The sequence below is a fragment of the Lupinus angustifolius genome, unplaced genomic scaffold, assembly GCF_001865875.1.
Source record: "Lupinus angustifolius cultivar Tanjil unplaced genomic scaffold, LupAngTanjil_v1.0 Scaffold_7_6, whole genome shotgun sequence".
NCBI lineage: Eukaryota > Viridiplantae > Streptophyta > Magnoliopsida > Fabales > Fabaceae > Lupinus > Lupinus angustifolius.
This window is the reverse complement of record NW_017717629.1, coordinates 1-16,026: the sequence shown is the minus strand read 5'-3', so window position 1 is coordinate 16,026 and position 16,026 is coordinate 1. Positions and strand designations below refer to the sequence as shown.

At 31.9% G+C, this 16,026-nt stretch overlaps 2 protein-coding genes across 4 annotated transcripts; both read left to right on the top strand.

Annotated features, from left to right (window-relative positions):
* The first annotated feature begins 354 nt into the window (after positions 1-354).
* Positions 355-5,095, top strand: LOC109337491 (LYR motif-containing protein 2-like). Of its 2 annotated transcripts, XM_019574467.1 has the most exons (4): positions 355-503; positions 1,028-1,143; positions 1,985-2,142; positions 4,843-5,095. In XM_019574467.1, the coding sequence occupies exons 2-3, from the start codon at positions 1,050-1,052 to the stop codon at positions 2,122-2,124; spliced, it is 234 nt and encodes a 77-aa protein (XP_019430012.1). In that variant the 5' UTR covers positions 355-503; positions 1,028-1,049; the 3' UTR covers positions 2,125-2,142; positions 4,843-5,095. The 2 variants fall into 2 exon arrangements, with proteins under 2 accessions (XP_019430012.1, XP_019430011.1); XM_019574466.1 differs by lacking the exon at positions 4,843-5,095 and having other exon boundaries at positions 356-503; positions 1,985-2,219.
* On the top strand, positions 2,860-5,095 carry LOC109337492 (LYR motif-containing protein 2-like). Of its 2 annotated transcripts, none has more exons than XM_019574468.1 (3): positions 2,860-3,004; positions 3,846-4,003; positions 4,843-5,095. In XM_019574468.1, the coding sequence occupies exons 1-2, from the start codon at positions 2,911-2,913 to the stop codon at positions 3,983-3,985; spliced, it is 234 nt and encodes a 77-aa protein (XP_019430013.1). In that variant the 5' UTR covers positions 2,860-2,910; the 3' UTR covers positions 3,986-4,003; positions 4,843-5,095. The 2 variants fall into 2 exon arrangements, with proteins under 2 accessions (XP_019430013.1, XP_019430014.1); XM_019574469.1 differs by having other exon boundaries at positions 4,818-5,095.
* Positions 5,096-16,026: the final 10,931 nt, after the last annotated feature.

The following is a 16,026-nucleotide window of genomic DNA, read 5'->3' as shown; positions in this document are numbered from 1 at the left end:
GAAAGAGTATGGAATCACAAGAAATACAACACGTCTAGAACTAAAATCTTAACTTATCATCTATAAGGTGGTGTTTATTAGGACTACTAGATGGGCACTATCATATTTTACTAGATATATGTTAAGACCTTAGTTAATTTTTATGAGTTCAAAATATTGCCCTATCATGGAATTATCTATTATTTATATAAATATATTTAATTATTATTAATTTTTAAATATAACTAATATACATGAATGAATGATTGAGTTATGTATAAATTTTTATATTGGCAATAATATATAATGTAATGATCATAGGTAAATATTAACGTTATTTTTTATTGATTTTGAAGAAAAGATTCTGTAGTAATTTCTGCACTTTTCCTGAATTTATAAGCAACTGTCGCTAAGACTTAACTGTGCATTGTCTTCTCCCACTTTATACTTACTTTATTTCTTTGCAAGTTTTGAGTGTGAGATCACCCTTAGTAACGGGGTGGAAGTATTTGAGCGCATCAACAGTAAGCTCTCTTTGTTTCTTTCTTTTCTATCTCTTTTTTCTCCAAAATTTTGTGGCAGATATTGGACAATGATTTTAATGAATATTCGTAGGGTTTTGTATTTTCCTCTTCAATCATTTCTTTGCACCAAATTTTACCTCTTTTAACGTCTCAGCATATGTTATTACTTATTAGCATTTAGGATGGTTGATACTTTGAAGCACACAATGTGTTTGATAAAATATTCAAATGAGTGCGATTATGATTTTTGATGGAATGTGATTTGAAATTGAATAAAAATATTTTATAATTTTATTGAAGTAGCCAGTTACGTCAGTTGAACTCATAGTTCAGCTGTTTGTGCATATTGCAGCTTTGTTATATCAAGGTTCTATATCGTTTTAGGTGTATGAAAAAATTGAAAATGAAATTAGGTTATGATGAAGGTGTGTGGTAATTAAGTTTATTGGTTTTAGTTTCCATGTATTTTGTTGCAACTGTTTGATCTATTCATGGATTTATTTGGAGTTTGGGAACATGTGTAGGAGGAGGTAGGATAGTTTCTCAATGGATCTGCGGGATTTCCTTCTCCGTGCCCGAGTCTTGAAGCTTTACAGGAAAGCATTAAGAATTTCTGGCCGAGCCCCTACTTCTGCTAGAGGTAAATGTTCTTATTCTTTTCTCGGAATTATGATTGTTGTCACTTCATATAGTCACTGTTAATCATGATTCATGAGGATACATCTCTGAAATGCTTTTTAGGTGAAGTGTAAAAATATATTACCAGCAATCAACAATTACACAAAGGGGCCAAGCTATGACTAAGTAAATCAATAGCCCACGTTCTAGGAAGGACTCCTACTTAGATTGACTAGTATTTTTGAAATGTTAATGTTAATAAAACTGACAAAATTGAAAGGATAGTTTCACTCAAGATTTTCATATTTGCGATGACACTTTCTATATATAAGTGTTGTACTGTTTAGTGATCCACACACAAAGTGTACTAAGATTTAGGATACTAGGTCAGGAACTTAGGCCAAGATTTGAGGCACTCCCTTTTTAGACTCTGGGTTATGAAGAAATAGTGCAAGAGTTTTATCATATTAAGACAGAAAGTATTTGTGAATGAATGTGTGTTATAGATACTTTTACATGTGGTTCTTAAGTTGCAGATGCAATATTGCAGTTTTGGTAATCACCGGTTCACTGCAACTGTGTTAGATACTTTTACCGTAATTGTTTGGAATTTTACTAAACGTAACATTACCACAATTGTAATCCTTCACATGATTAAATTTATTAATGTGGATCATTAGTATGAGCTAATCAACAAAGTTCCAGGTTGGTTAGCAAGAATGGTTTGTCCTTCCTCTTTTTTTCTTACACTGAAAATTATGTGATTGTTTTTGTGTTAAAGAATGCATATTAAAACTTTACCAGTCCCTTTACACATACATATAAGTATTATGATATTGCTTGAGATATAATGGACTGTGCAGCTGACCTGAGACAGACAATCAGACGAGAGATGGAGAATAATCGAAACTGCAATGATAAGCAAAGGATTCGTTTCCTGATTAGTGAAGGATTGAATAAATTGAAAGGACTGGATGAAATGCTTGATATGCAAGGTTACTGATGGACTGAGTATACATTGGTATGTAATAAATATCTCCCCCCTTCCAGAACTATTGTATGAAGATGTTCTTATAGAAAAGGAATTATGATAGTTACTAGATCAGATTCACACACAAAAGACAGAAATTGAGATATGTATCTACTCTCTTGAGCTGATATCAAGGTGGTGTCTTATTGTTTGGTTGGATGTGTATACAAGTAGGAAAACTAGCAGAAAAAGAATAGAAAACACACTGATAAACCAGGTAGTTGAGAGGCATGATTCTCTCCACAATTTAATACTCACTTATTTTTTATACTCTCTGTTTTCCATGCCTTTCTATTACAATCAAACCCATTCTTTGCTTCCCACACTTCTCTTCTGCCAATTGTGCAGCAATTTTTTACAAGAAATTACACTTCCCATATTGCCTAAGTGGGACTTTAATCCGCTGTTGTACCCTCCTTTTTACTAAAATGCACCATAGTCTTCTTTGGTTACCTAACAAATTACTATAGATAGTTAGCTCATGCATATTTGTATATAAGCATTATTCGTCGATAAGTTCCCGTTGGAGGAGTTGGTTAGCTTGTTATTAAGTATTAACTAAAACTGAGTCCTCCAATGGTAACCAATTGACTAATTGACTAGTCATCACTTACGAATAAGCATACGCTAACTATATGCAATAAGAATACTAGTGGAAAGGCTTTCTCATGGTTTCTATACCAATATTGGGTTTCAGATTTTCTATTCATTTATTTGGAGTTTGGGAACATGTGTAGGAGGAGGTAGGATAGTTTCTCAATGGATCTGCGGGATTTCCTTCTCCGTGCCCGAGTCTTGAAGCTTTACAGGAAAGCATTAAGAATTTCTGGCCGAGCCCCTACTTCTGCTAGAGGTAAATGTTCTTATTCTTTTCTCGGAATTATGATTGTTGTCACTTCATATAGTCACTGTTAATCATGATTCATGAGGATACATCTCTGAAATGCTTTTTAGGTGAAGTGTAAAAATATATTACCAGCAATCAACAATTACACAAAGGGGCCAAGCTATGACTAAGTAAATCAATAGCCCACGTTCTAGGAAGGACTCCTACTTAGATTGACTAGTATTTTTGAAATGTTAATGTTAATAAAACTGACAAAATTGAAAGGATAGTTTCACTCAAGATTTTCATATTTGCGATGACACTTTCTATATATAAGTGTTGTACTGTTTAGTGATCCACACACAAAGTGTACTAAGATTTAGGATACTAGGTCAGGAACTTAGGCCAAGATTTGAGGCACTCCCTTTTTAGACTCTGGGTTATGAAGAAATAGTGCAAGAGTTTTATCATATTAAGACAGAAAGTATTTGTGAATGAATGTGTGTTATAGATACTTTTACATGTGGTTCTTAAGTTGCAGATGCAATATTGCAGTTTTGGTAATCACCGGTTCACTGCAACTGTGTTAGATACTTTTACCGTAATTGTTTGGAATTTTACTAAACGTAACATTACCACAATTGTAATCCTTCACATGATTAAATTTATTAATGTGGATCATTAGTATGAGCTAATCAACAAAGTTCCAGGTTGGTTAGCAAGAATGGTTTGTCCTTCCTCTTTTTTTCTTACACTGAAAATTATGTGATTGTTTTTGTGTTAAAGAATGCATATTAAAACTTTACCAGTCCCTTTACACATACATATAAGTATTATGATATTGCTTGAGATATAATGGACTGTGCAGCTGACCTGAGACAGACAATCAGACGAGAGATGGAGAATAATCGAAACTGCAATGATAAGCAAAGGATTCGTTTCCTGATTAGTGAAGGATTGAATAAATTGAAAGGACTGGATGAAATGCTTGATATGCAAGGTTACTGATGGACTGAGTATACATTGGTATGTAATAAATATCTCCCCCCTTCCAGAACTATTGTATGAAGATGTTCTTATAGAAAAGGAATTATGATAGTTACTAGATCAGATTCACACACAAAAGACAGAAATTGAGATATGTATCTACTCTCTTGAGCTGATATCAAGGTGGTGTCTTATTGTTTGGTTGGATGTGTATACAAGTAGGAAAACTAGCAGAAAAAGAATAGAAAACACACTGATAAACCAGGTAGTTGAGAGGCATGATTCTCTCCACAATTTAATACTCACTTATTTTTTATACTCTCTGTTTTCCATGCCTTTCTATTACAATCAAACCCATTCTTTGCTTCCCACACTTCTCTTCTGCCAATTGTGCAGCAATTTTTTACAAGAAATTACACTTCCCATATTGCCTAAGTGGGACTTTAATCCGCTGTTGTACCCTCCTTTTTACTAAAATGCACCATAGTCTTCTTTGGTTACCTAACAAATTACTATAGATAGTTAGCTCATGCATATTTGTATATAAGCATTATTCGTCGATAAGTTCCCGTTGGAGGAGTTGGTTAGCTTGTTATTAAGTATTAACTAAAACTGAGTCCTCCAATGGTAACCAATTGACTAATTGACTAGTCATCACTTACGAATAAGCATACGCTAACTATATGCAATAAGAATACTAGTGGAAAGGCTTTCTCATGGTTTCTATACCAATATTGGGTTTCAGATTTTCTATTCATTCAGCAGTCTTATGTTTTTCTGTGTGGTGGCATTTCCTACTCGGATCTGGCTTCTTCTACTTCTAAGTCTAACAGCTTTCACCATTATTTCATAGTGACCTGAATTCCCCTGGCGTGAAGAATTACGAGTTGAAAATATGAACCAAGAAGTATATGAAAGTGGAATTGGTCTGCCAATGCAATGCGGAATTGTGGATAGAAGGACGATGCCAGATGGAAACTGATTTTCATTCTATTTGTTCTTTCTTTGTTTTGAATCTCAATATTTGATCCGAGTTGCAACTCGTCTTCTATCTGACATTCTTATTTGGTTATCTCGGTTACAAAACGTAATTTGTATGTCTGATCAACAATTAACCTACAAGTTCCTATACATCTTTCTTTCTATGGTTGCTTAGACCTTAGGGTCTGATTGCGAGTTGGTTTTTGGAGGGTAACGAAGGGAAATGAAAGGCTTGAGAGCCATGGAATACATATATGAAATAGTTTTTAAGTCTTCCATTTCCCTTCAACTCGTAAACAAACCATAAAGTGGAAGACATGGGAGGGTTAATTTTCCATTTGCAGGTTATTTGATAGTATCTTAATTCATCTCTCCTCAAAGAATTACTCAAATACCCAAAAGTGATTAACGGTCGTGGAAGTAACCATGAGGCGAACATTTCCTATCAGATCAGAGGTTTGAATATTGGGATTGCCTCCTTCAGGAGGACATTACCTAATAATGACCCTCAACTCAGTATTAAGTTTACTTATGTTGATGAGATACTCGGTCACAGACAAAAACGAAATATTAATGAAACAAGGACAAAAAAAAAGAAATATTAATCAAAGGTAACATTTATTGAAATTCAGAATTGACATTATTCGTGTAAAATTTAACAAACTAAAAAGTGGAAAAGACTAATTCATTATTCGTTTTAACAAAGCAAGGCAAGGATATTTCTTCAGAATCTTGTATCTCCTATTTGTATTATAAAAGAATGAACGCCATGGTGTTTTCACATGTAACTAGAGCACTACGTGTTGTAGCAAAACTTGTTGTAAATCAGGAAAAATCGGCCACATTAAAATTATCTTATAGGAAGGTCTGCTTGATATCCAAAACAACTGCGCGTTCGAATAAGTGGGGAATGTTGGTATAAACAATTAAGTTTGGGTAGAGCGAGAACTAATGTTGTTAGCTAGGTAAACATCCTATAGTAAGAGAAGTAGTTATAAACCCTGTAATGGTGAAGGGAGGGTCCCAATTGGTAGAAAAATCATGCAGCTCCCTAGGGTTATCATGCACTTGGAAGAAGAAATAGAAAAAATGAATAAGTATAGTGATAATTTAATTACATGTGGCTGTAATAAATAGTAAAGTCAAGAAATATAAGTTATTACAAATTTGAGTTCTATTATATTGTATCCAGTTGTTGAAATCTTATTTGGATTTTTTATTAACAAATTATTTTATAGTTTTTATTTTGTAATTTAAAGTAAGCAAATCGATGAGTAGATTCAAACTTTATTTTATAAGTTCAGCGTAATTCGATTCAACTTTTTATAGTCTATCAGAAGTTGAGCCAAATCAAATCATCTACTTTGTTTGATTTAGTTTCTAATTAACCAAAAGTCAAAGAAGAGATTTATACTCCTAACATAGTTGTTTTACCATCACCCAAAGACAACTTGGTTTAGTTTATTAATATTATAGCAACTCGGTTGTAGAAACTTGGTTTAGTTTATTAACAAGAGAGTTATACTCGATTTAGTTTCTAATTGTGTAGAAACTTGGTATTATGTAATTACCAATTAGAATCGTCTACCTTTAGTTCTCCAATTCATTTATCAATCCAAAACATAGTTGTATTACCATCGCCCAAAAACAATTTTGTTTTGAAGTAACTCTGGCCATAACTTGTGCATATCTTTGTAGCATAATTGACATTGAAGACTTGAACCCAAAGGGCAACTAGTTTAATGAGAAACCCTAGCGCAATTTCATTTTAAATTCATTATTCACCAAAACAAGATGTTTATAATGTTGAGGGAAAACCCTAGAAGGGTTTTAATGAGGCAAAAACCCTCGGAGGGTTTTAATGAGACAAACTCCATGACTAAAATATAAGTATCCACGAATTTGAACTTGAGCTGACTCTTTGGGACGAAAAAAGCGATATATTATTAATATGAAGTTGGTCAAAACTATCAAAGTAAGAGGAAGATGACCATCATTCAAAGCATAAGTCTAAATATTAGGATATGAGACAAAGAAATCAAACTCCTTCAGAATGGTTCAAGAGCCAATAACAAAGCAAAAAGTTAGTAAACTCAGGCTTAAACCATTTGAAGGTAAAAAATAACTTTAATTTTTAAAGAAAAGAAGCAGAAGACGAGAGCAAGAAATCCAAGTGAGAAGAGAAACTAAGGATACATTTCAAAACTCCCAGGGATACATTCACCCAAACCATAAACTTGAATTATGACGAAACATGTCTCCAAACCACTTAAAAACATCATGCTAGACGAAGTTATTAAGCCAAAAAATACCTGTGAAGGTTTGACAATATAGTGAAAGAAAACCATGGGTAAGAAGACTATTGGACATAGATCTCATATGGTTAGAAAATGAATAAAGATAAATCCAGAAATTATTTTACAAAGGGTCTTGAAATTATTTGACAATATAGTGAAGCTTTAGTTTTTGTTTTTACAAAGGGTCTTGAAATTATTTTATTTTATTTCATTTCTTCCTAAGGTTTTAATTTTTTATTTATTTTCAAATAAACTTTTTTATTTGTTTATTTAAACAATTTTCAGGTAAAAACTTTTTCAGAGAAAAATATTCATCTCCTTCTGTACTCTCCAAGTCATCATTATTCGTTTTTACCATCATAATGGTTTCTTCTTTAGAAAAAAGGATCCGCCTAAGATCTTTTTTTATAGGCAGAAGAGACTTCTCCTGGTTAGTCTTTCTCTCTTCCTAATCTCTTATTACTTATAGAGATTATTTGTCCTTAATAATATCTAATTTATTTTCTTGGACCAATCATAGTATTATTTTTATTACTTTTTTGTTTTTTAAAATTTTGTTTTAATCATGTGACAATAACAAATTAATCTGGGACATGAAATGAGATATTATTTGGAACAAGTGGTATATTTCATTCTTCTTACTATAATTCAAAAGGGGATAATAATATGTTCTCCCAAGCATGTCCTCAAGCACGTTAAAAAAAATTAAACATTCATCATATTTTCATTATGGTTAGTTTAGAACAGATTTTGTTACAAATTTTGGTGTACTTGTCCATCCTAAAGGTTATCTTCCTTTTTGTAAACTGATTTGTCTCTAAAACCCCCACTCTCACCATCCATTCTTTTTGCTTTAATTTGATTGTTACCATTGAAGGTTATTATGAAGAATTAACAATCATATCTTTTTTGTGTGAATTGACATTCATATGACATATACGATTAGCTCAATAAAATAGGTTTTGAAGAACTTGTGCTAGTTATAATGGGAAAAGGAACTAACAACGTTTAACAATTAACATTAATTGTTCATTTTTTTTATTAAAAATGTATTAAATATACATTGTCAAAGTAAAGATTTATATATACGGTCGTTATATTATCCATCATTCATTTTTATTTCTTTTGAAGAGTCAATGATAATTAAAAATAAATAATGAATCGATAGACTGACAATATATAAAACTGCTACAATATCATTAGATAAATTCTTTTTTTCTTTTCTAATGAGTGTAATATCTATGCACTCTTATTGTAAAGATTTATATACAATCACTATATCATCCATTATTAATTTGTATTACTTTTTTGAAGAGTAAATTAATGAATTTAAATACATGATAGATGAACTATTTGATTAGATATAATAGCCATTTTTTGTGTACCTATAAAACTCTCTTATAACTTTCATACATCTGGTACCATAATGATATCAATATTTTTGCCCATAATATAAGACCGATTACATCTAGCCATAAGAAGAATATAATGCTCACAATGAAGATGAACTAAATTAAATGGTTGTAGCTCCTTATGTTATATACAAACAAACAAGTTCCTCTCACACCCATGTCATACCAACGTATATAGAAGAAAAATCCCTAGAATCTGATTAAATTCAAAACAAAGGAAGAAGAAAGATTTCAGTGCTTAATTTGGTTTCATAATACATGATTGCCAGAAGGAATTTTTTTACAATTATTCTATAAGTGATCAATCTAACACATACTTTTATTTGATGTTTTTTTTATTTTCCACCTTTTTAATACGTTCCACGTGATCAACCCATGTTATCCATCAAAGAAAAGAACAATGCATGTTAACTGGAGTCTGGAGCTGTCATTTGTTATGTAATCATATGAAAGTGAAGGAAAAAAAATGTAATTTTGAAAGTATTAGCCATGTAAATAGAGGAAAGATTATGGCATAATCTAAGATTTATTAAGATTAACCATAAAACTATAAACTAAAAAAAATCAAACAACTAGGATTCTATAATAAGGAATTAATAACGATGACTATGTCAGATATCGTAATTAACAATGGTCATTCAACATCATTTTCTTGAAAGACACTGTAAAAAATGAGGCGGAAGAACATTAACAAGTCACATTAAAGCAAGTGTTACCAATTTGGGTAAGTGGATACACCTTTAACAACACAGTTTTGAAAAGTATCGTTGAACATCAGTAATGTTAGCGCTAACTTCAAATGAGTTATGTTTAACAACGTAATTTATAGGAAGCGTTGTAAATGTACATCTATTTCACAATGCATAATTAAAGAAGCACTATTGAAGATGACACACAAACAATGCTTTCTTAAATATGTGTTGTTGCTTGTATACGACGTTCTATATATCGGAAAAATTAACGATGGAGTGTTTTATGCGTCTCTTCGTTTCTATGCAAATTCTTTGATTTCATAGAAAAATTAATTGGTTGTATAAGACAGCTATAACGATTCTCTTTCTATATGAATCTATATATCTTGTGGTTCACTCCATATTTTTTAATGTGTTGTTCTACTTCACTAAGTGTGTTTCTATAGATTATTTTTTTGCTTCTTTATATAATTTTTTTGTACTTGTATTTGTCTAATTAGTCATTGTCTCATTTTATGATTAGTCATGACACCGAAAGAGAAGAACATAAGAGGAAGAAAAAACAAAGAAACGAAAAGAGAGCAATACAAGGCACAAAGAAAAAAGAAATTTCGTTAAAAAGAATAGAAAAAATGATATTCCTAAAAAAGAATGTGCATGTCACTTTTGTAATAATCTTAAATCTCTATGTTACTTTCTTACAACAAAGATTTGAATATAATTTTGCAATAAGAAACTATAACTTTTTTTTTTTGTTTTTTCAGCAATTTTTAACGGCTGTAGGAGACGATGACTTATACTATATGGAATATCTTAATTCTATTATGCACTTAGGAGATGATTTCGTTGACTGATCATCAGCACTTTGAAGAAATTATTTTGTTAATTTCTTTTTTGTAATTTTTCTTTTTTTAATTTATCATGAACATTCTACTTTGACAGTATTTTCGCAACAATTAATCTATTTTGGAAACAACAAACTTTGACACTTTGAATGAAATTTTACCTTTTTATTTGTTCAACTGATGATCAGGGGCACTTTAATTTGAAGAATGAACAATTATCCCGGATGTTAATTTCTATTTTGTTATTATATATTTGGATAGTTGTATTTTGGCAGTTCCATATTAATAAACAAATTAACAATACTTAATGTTTAATTTTTTAGGATATTTTGGCAACATTGTATTTTGGAATTTATTGTTGACAACATAACTTTAAGAATTCATTAACAACCCAATTTCAAGAAATCGCTGTTAATTTAAATCCATCAATAACACAAATGTAAGAAAACACTATTAATTGGATGTTATATTAAGCGTTGACTTGAATGAGTTTAGTTAAACAACATACAATTAAGATAAAGTTGTTAATTAGACTCCATTTAACAATGCATAATCAAAGAAGCGATTTTAATGTGTTATGAATATAATTTGTCAAAAGTTGGATTCACCATGTTGAAAAGCTAGATTCATCCTGGATGTTTAACACTGCCTTCTCATGCAATCGTTGTTGAAAATGTCATATCAATAGTGCATCCTTTAATATGTGATGTTAAAGATGTTATATGAACAATGATTGCTCGAGAAAACGCTGTTGAATTGTTACTACATTTTAAATACCTAAAAGTTGATTCAATCCTCTTTACACTCACAAACTTAATCGAACAAAAAACCTCATACTCCAAGAAAACCTCAAAAGACTACATCAATGGCTTCCCAAAGTGGTGATCATAGTTCTCACAGTAGTGACGAAGCTATATCGACTCCACAAGACAAGCAAATCGTTGATTATGTCTCATTTATAGCACTATCTTCATTAAGCACTGCTGAAGATACTATCATACCCTAAAAAATTAAAATATTCCTCATTCTCACACATTCAACGGTCCCAACACTAATTTACTCAGCATCAAAACTCATGTCCTCTCAAAATCGACTTCGAAAATTATTCAACCTCATCATCATTCAACACCAAAAATCAACCTCGAAAATCATTCACTCATTCAACACGAAAATCATTGAACATCGATTTTGAAAATCATTCACTCGTTCAACCTCAAAATCATCATTCATTCATTCAACACCGAATTGAAAGTCAGTTTTCCTTATAAATATTTATCTTTTTAATTACATTATATTTAGCTTTCATTGAGTTATAAATATTTTCCTTATAAATGAGTGAAAGTGATTTCACGCATTTAGCTTGTATTGAGTTGGGGTTTCCGACCCATTCACATTATTACATTATGAGTTAGAGTTCCCCCATTTTTAATTACATAATAACGTATTTGTTCTGCTCAGTGACCTCAACTCCAAGCTTTAGAGATTTATGCTCATTATATTTTTTTTTGTCATTCTTTTATAGAAAATGGATCGACAATTGATGAGTTCCACTCGATTGACGAAAGAGTATAAGGAATGAGAGAAATCATTTGTTAGGTTTGCAATTGAGAATGTTGTAAACCCTAATAGAATTGTATATCATTGCTTAACATGTTATTACTCAAACAATGTTACTCCAAATGACTTAAAAGTTCATTTAGTGTGTCACAGTGTTGATCAAAGTTACACATGTTGGACAAGACATGGTGAGAAGAAAGACATTATGAATTGTAATGATGAGATGCATATGAAAGAAAACTACACAAATGTATATGAAGACGATTGTTTTGAGGAAATGACAAACATTATGGAAGATGATCTTCAGGATTGTCTTGAGATGTTTCAGCGGTTGATAAGTGATGCTGAGAAACCATTGTATGATGATTGTACTAAATTCACAAGATTGTCAGCTGTGTCAAAGTTGTATAAGTTGAAATATGTTAATGGATGGACTGATAAGAGTTTCATAGACTTGCTTGCACTTCTAAAAGATATATTACCTAATGTGTTCCCTTCTCGAACCTATGATGCAAAATAAATGTTACGCTCCATTGGCATGGACTACACTATAATACATGCTTTTGAAAATGATTGCATTTTATTTTTTAATGAGTATGTTTCATTAAAGTTTTTTCCTAAATGTAATGCATCGCGATATAAGAAGGAAGACTCAATTCGCCAAAAGGTTGTATGGTATTTTCCCATCAAAGCAAGATTCAAGCGTATGTTTAGCAATACAAAGATGCAAAGTAGTTGATATGTCATGATGAAGAAATGATTAAATATGACAAGCTTCAGCATCCTGTAGATTCTCCTCAGTGGAGAAAAATTGATCATGACTATCCTAATTTTGGTCAAAAATCAAGAAATCTACGCCCTGCATTGTCAACAGATGGAATTAATTCACATAGTGTTCAAAGTAGCTCACAAAGTACATGGCCAATGATGTTGGTGATATACAACCTACCTCATTCTCTATGCACGAAGCGCAAATATGTGATGTTATCTATGTTAATTTATGGACCTAAACAACCAAGAAATAACATAGACATATTTTTGACTCTATTAATTGAAGATGTCAAGGAAATGTGAGAGACATGTATATATAGATGTATATAATGCATATATGGAATAAATATTTAACTTGAGGGCTTTTTTGTTCTTCACAATCACTGATTTCTCTGCCTCTGGTAATCTATTCGGATATAGTACAAAAGGATATTTTGCATGTTCTGTATGTGAAAATAATACTCATTCAACGAGGTTGGAACACTTTAAGAAAAATGTCTTCCTTGGTCATTGTAGATTTTTGCTTTAAGATCATCACTATCGATGATGGAGAAAAACATTTGATTGGAACATTGAAGAAGGTCATTCTTCTTTGTCGTTGATGAGTGACTAATTATTTCAAAAGTTAAAGGGTTTGAATAATAACTTTGGTAAATCTTTTGCAAGAGAATTGATCACTAATCGGTGGAAGAAAATGTCAATCTTATTTGAATTTCCATATTGGAGTTCATGATATGTAAGACATTTCCTCGATGTTATGCATATTGAAAAAAATGTGTTTGAAAGTTTCCTTGGTACCTATTATGGGAATAAGAAAGGAATTATGGCTGAAAATGAAGGGAAAACGTACATTTCATTCTCCAACAACTTCTAATTTGTCGAGGAAAGAGAAAATAAAATTTTGTAAATTTCTCCATGGTGTTAAAGTTCTAGAGGGATACTCTTCCAACATCCAGAACCTCTTTAATGAGCAATATATTACACACTATTCATAACCTTAATTTAGCATGATTGATGATTCTTGGTGCCTAATTGACTTTGTTTCACATGGTTTAGTGTTTTAGACTTTATTGGACTAATATTCCTAAAATGAGTTAATTTGGGATTATTTGGCCTGATTAAATCTATTACCATTTTCATATCACATTTGGCACCAATGGCATTTTGGGCATTATGGAAGTCGAAGATATATGTTGAAGTGAAGATTGTATTTTTAATTTAGGAGATGTTCTTATTGTAATTTAGCTTTGGGCCCATTGTTTAGGCCCAATTCGGTTTATGTGTGTTGGAGGGGTAAAATTCGGATTCCCCACTCCAAACAAACACACTTTTACTTTGCCTCACAAAAACAAAAACACATTTTCCGTTTTCCCTCTTTGTGCTCTGCTAGGGTTTAACTCCTTCTTCATTTTCTCATTTTCGGTTTGCTCTTCCATTGCCATGGAAGGCTAAATTTCTGGACTAAGTTCCTTTGCTAATGTATCACAACTCTTGAGGTTTTGTTATTAATGCATTTTCGGTTTCTTTATTGTTGATTTCTTCTATCTTAGTTCTAAATATGGTTTTCTTAATGCCATTGCTTAGAAACTGGTTGGTTGAGTTTATCTTCACTTAGTTGATTTACTCTCCCTAGTGCATGAATGCTTAGTTCGTGGTTCATACTTTTACTGATTTCACTTAGTTTGATGTTTTGGTTCTGGAACTTTGAATTGATTATCGCTTAGTTAATTGATTTTCAACAAATTCGGAAGTTAACGGTTGGAATCTGAAAATAATCTTTTGAAACCGAGGATTGAGTTGTAAACAAACGAACCAAAGGGATTTAGCAGTTTTATTACATTGTTTAACTACTGTTTCTGAATTTGATTTATGTTCATACTATCCAACAACAAAACCTCTCTTGTGTGTGTGTGAGTATAAGGTGTTTGAAGCTTTGCTTCAAAGATAATCCTTGGGAAACGACCTAGGAGTCACTTCCTAGTACTGCAGTTTTAATTGTTATATTATTTGTATCGGGTACGGCCTCGATCACTCATGTCAATGAAAAACCTCAAGTTAAAAGGTTTTAAGTCTCATGATTGCCATGTACTTATGGATCATTTCTTTCATGTTGGAATACATTTAATTCTACCTAAAAAAGTTCGAGGAACCATAACTAAGTTATGCTTCTTCATCAAGGCAAGTTATAACAAAGTGATCGACCCTGACAAATTACCTACATTACGAAGACAAATTATTTTGACTTTGTGTAAGCTGAAAATGTATTTCCCGCCTTCTTTTTTGAGATAATGGTTCATCTAAGCATTTATCTTGTTCGAGAGACACAACTATGTGACCCTTCTTATATAAGATGGATGTACCCCTTTGAGCATTATATGAAGACATTAAAAGGGTATGTGAAGAACCAATCAAGAATAGAGGATTGTATTGTCGAGTGATATGTTGATGAAGAAGATCTTGATTTTTGTATCGGATATCTTACCAATGGTAATTTTATAGGGCATTCCAAAGCCTCAGTATGCAAAAAAACATTTGGTGAAAGTATTACTGTGAATGAAATATTGACTATAACAAGAACCGAATTGGAGCAAAACACTTATATGTTTTGCGTAATGCCAATGAGGTTGAGCCATATGTTGAAAGACACAAGGAAATGCTAAGAAAGTCTTATCTAAGTAAGAATGAAAATTGGATTTCCAAAGAGAATAATCGGTGTTTCATAAAGTGGCTAAAAAAAATCACATTTATGAGGAGTTGAATATAAATGCACAGGGCGATTTCCGAAAGATTAAAATTGTTAGTCAATGATCCAAGTATTCATGTCTTACCCTACACTAGTTACCTAATTAATGGGTTCATATTTTATACAAATATATAAGATAATCAAAGTAAAATGCAAAATAGTGGTGTGATTACTGTTGCTCGAACTTTACATGTAACGCCCCGAAAAATACTCTTTATTTATTACGCAAAAAAGTGAGTAAATTTTTTTTGAATAAAGAGATTGGCGACATAAAATTGTTTCCTTTTAAAAAACATTTCTTTTCCGGGACATCACTTTAAGTAACATATAACGCGGAAATCAAAACCGTTTACCTAACGGTAACTGAAATGATACAACATTTCCTGAATATACATCTTCATAGATATAAAAGATCATAAGTACTTAATATACATATCCAACAAGAAAGAGCGAAAATATTAATCATCGCCAAAAGACACTAAACAAAGACATGAACAAACTGAAGCCGTCAGTGTTTCCAAAAGCCACAAAATGATAAGCAACTCCTAGTGGCTAACTCCAAAACTAGGGTACTGCCTCTCCTCAGTTCTGCATGCCCCCTCCTGGAACATGATGAACAAGTAGCTCCAAATTTGAGCAAAGCTGTCTACCTGACGAGCACACGTCCGAAAAGCAAGCAATAGAAAAGAAGAGAAATAGAGAGAGTAAGACATCTAATGAATATAATTCATTAACGGCGTGGACTTACTCAGAATATTACACTC

Bases quoted from the DNA above. Each gene is read 5' to 3' on its own strand.
- LOC109337491 (XM_019574467.1), top strand. From the start codon at position 1,050: ATGGATCTGCGGGATTTCCTTCTCCGTGCCCGAGTCTTGAAGCTTTAC. The intron at 1,144-1,984 runs GTAAATGTTCTT...TGGACTGTGCAG, and splicing joins AGCCCCTACTTCTGCTAGAG to CTGACCTGAGACAGACAATC.
- LOC109337492 (XM_019574468.1), top strand. From the start codon at position 2,911: ATGGATCTGCGGGATTTCCTTCTCCGTGCCCGAGTCTTGAAGCTTTAC. The intron at 3,005-3,845 runs GTAAATGTTCTT...TGGACTGTGCAG, and splicing joins AGCCCCTACTTCTGCTAGAG to CTGACCTGAGACAGACAATC.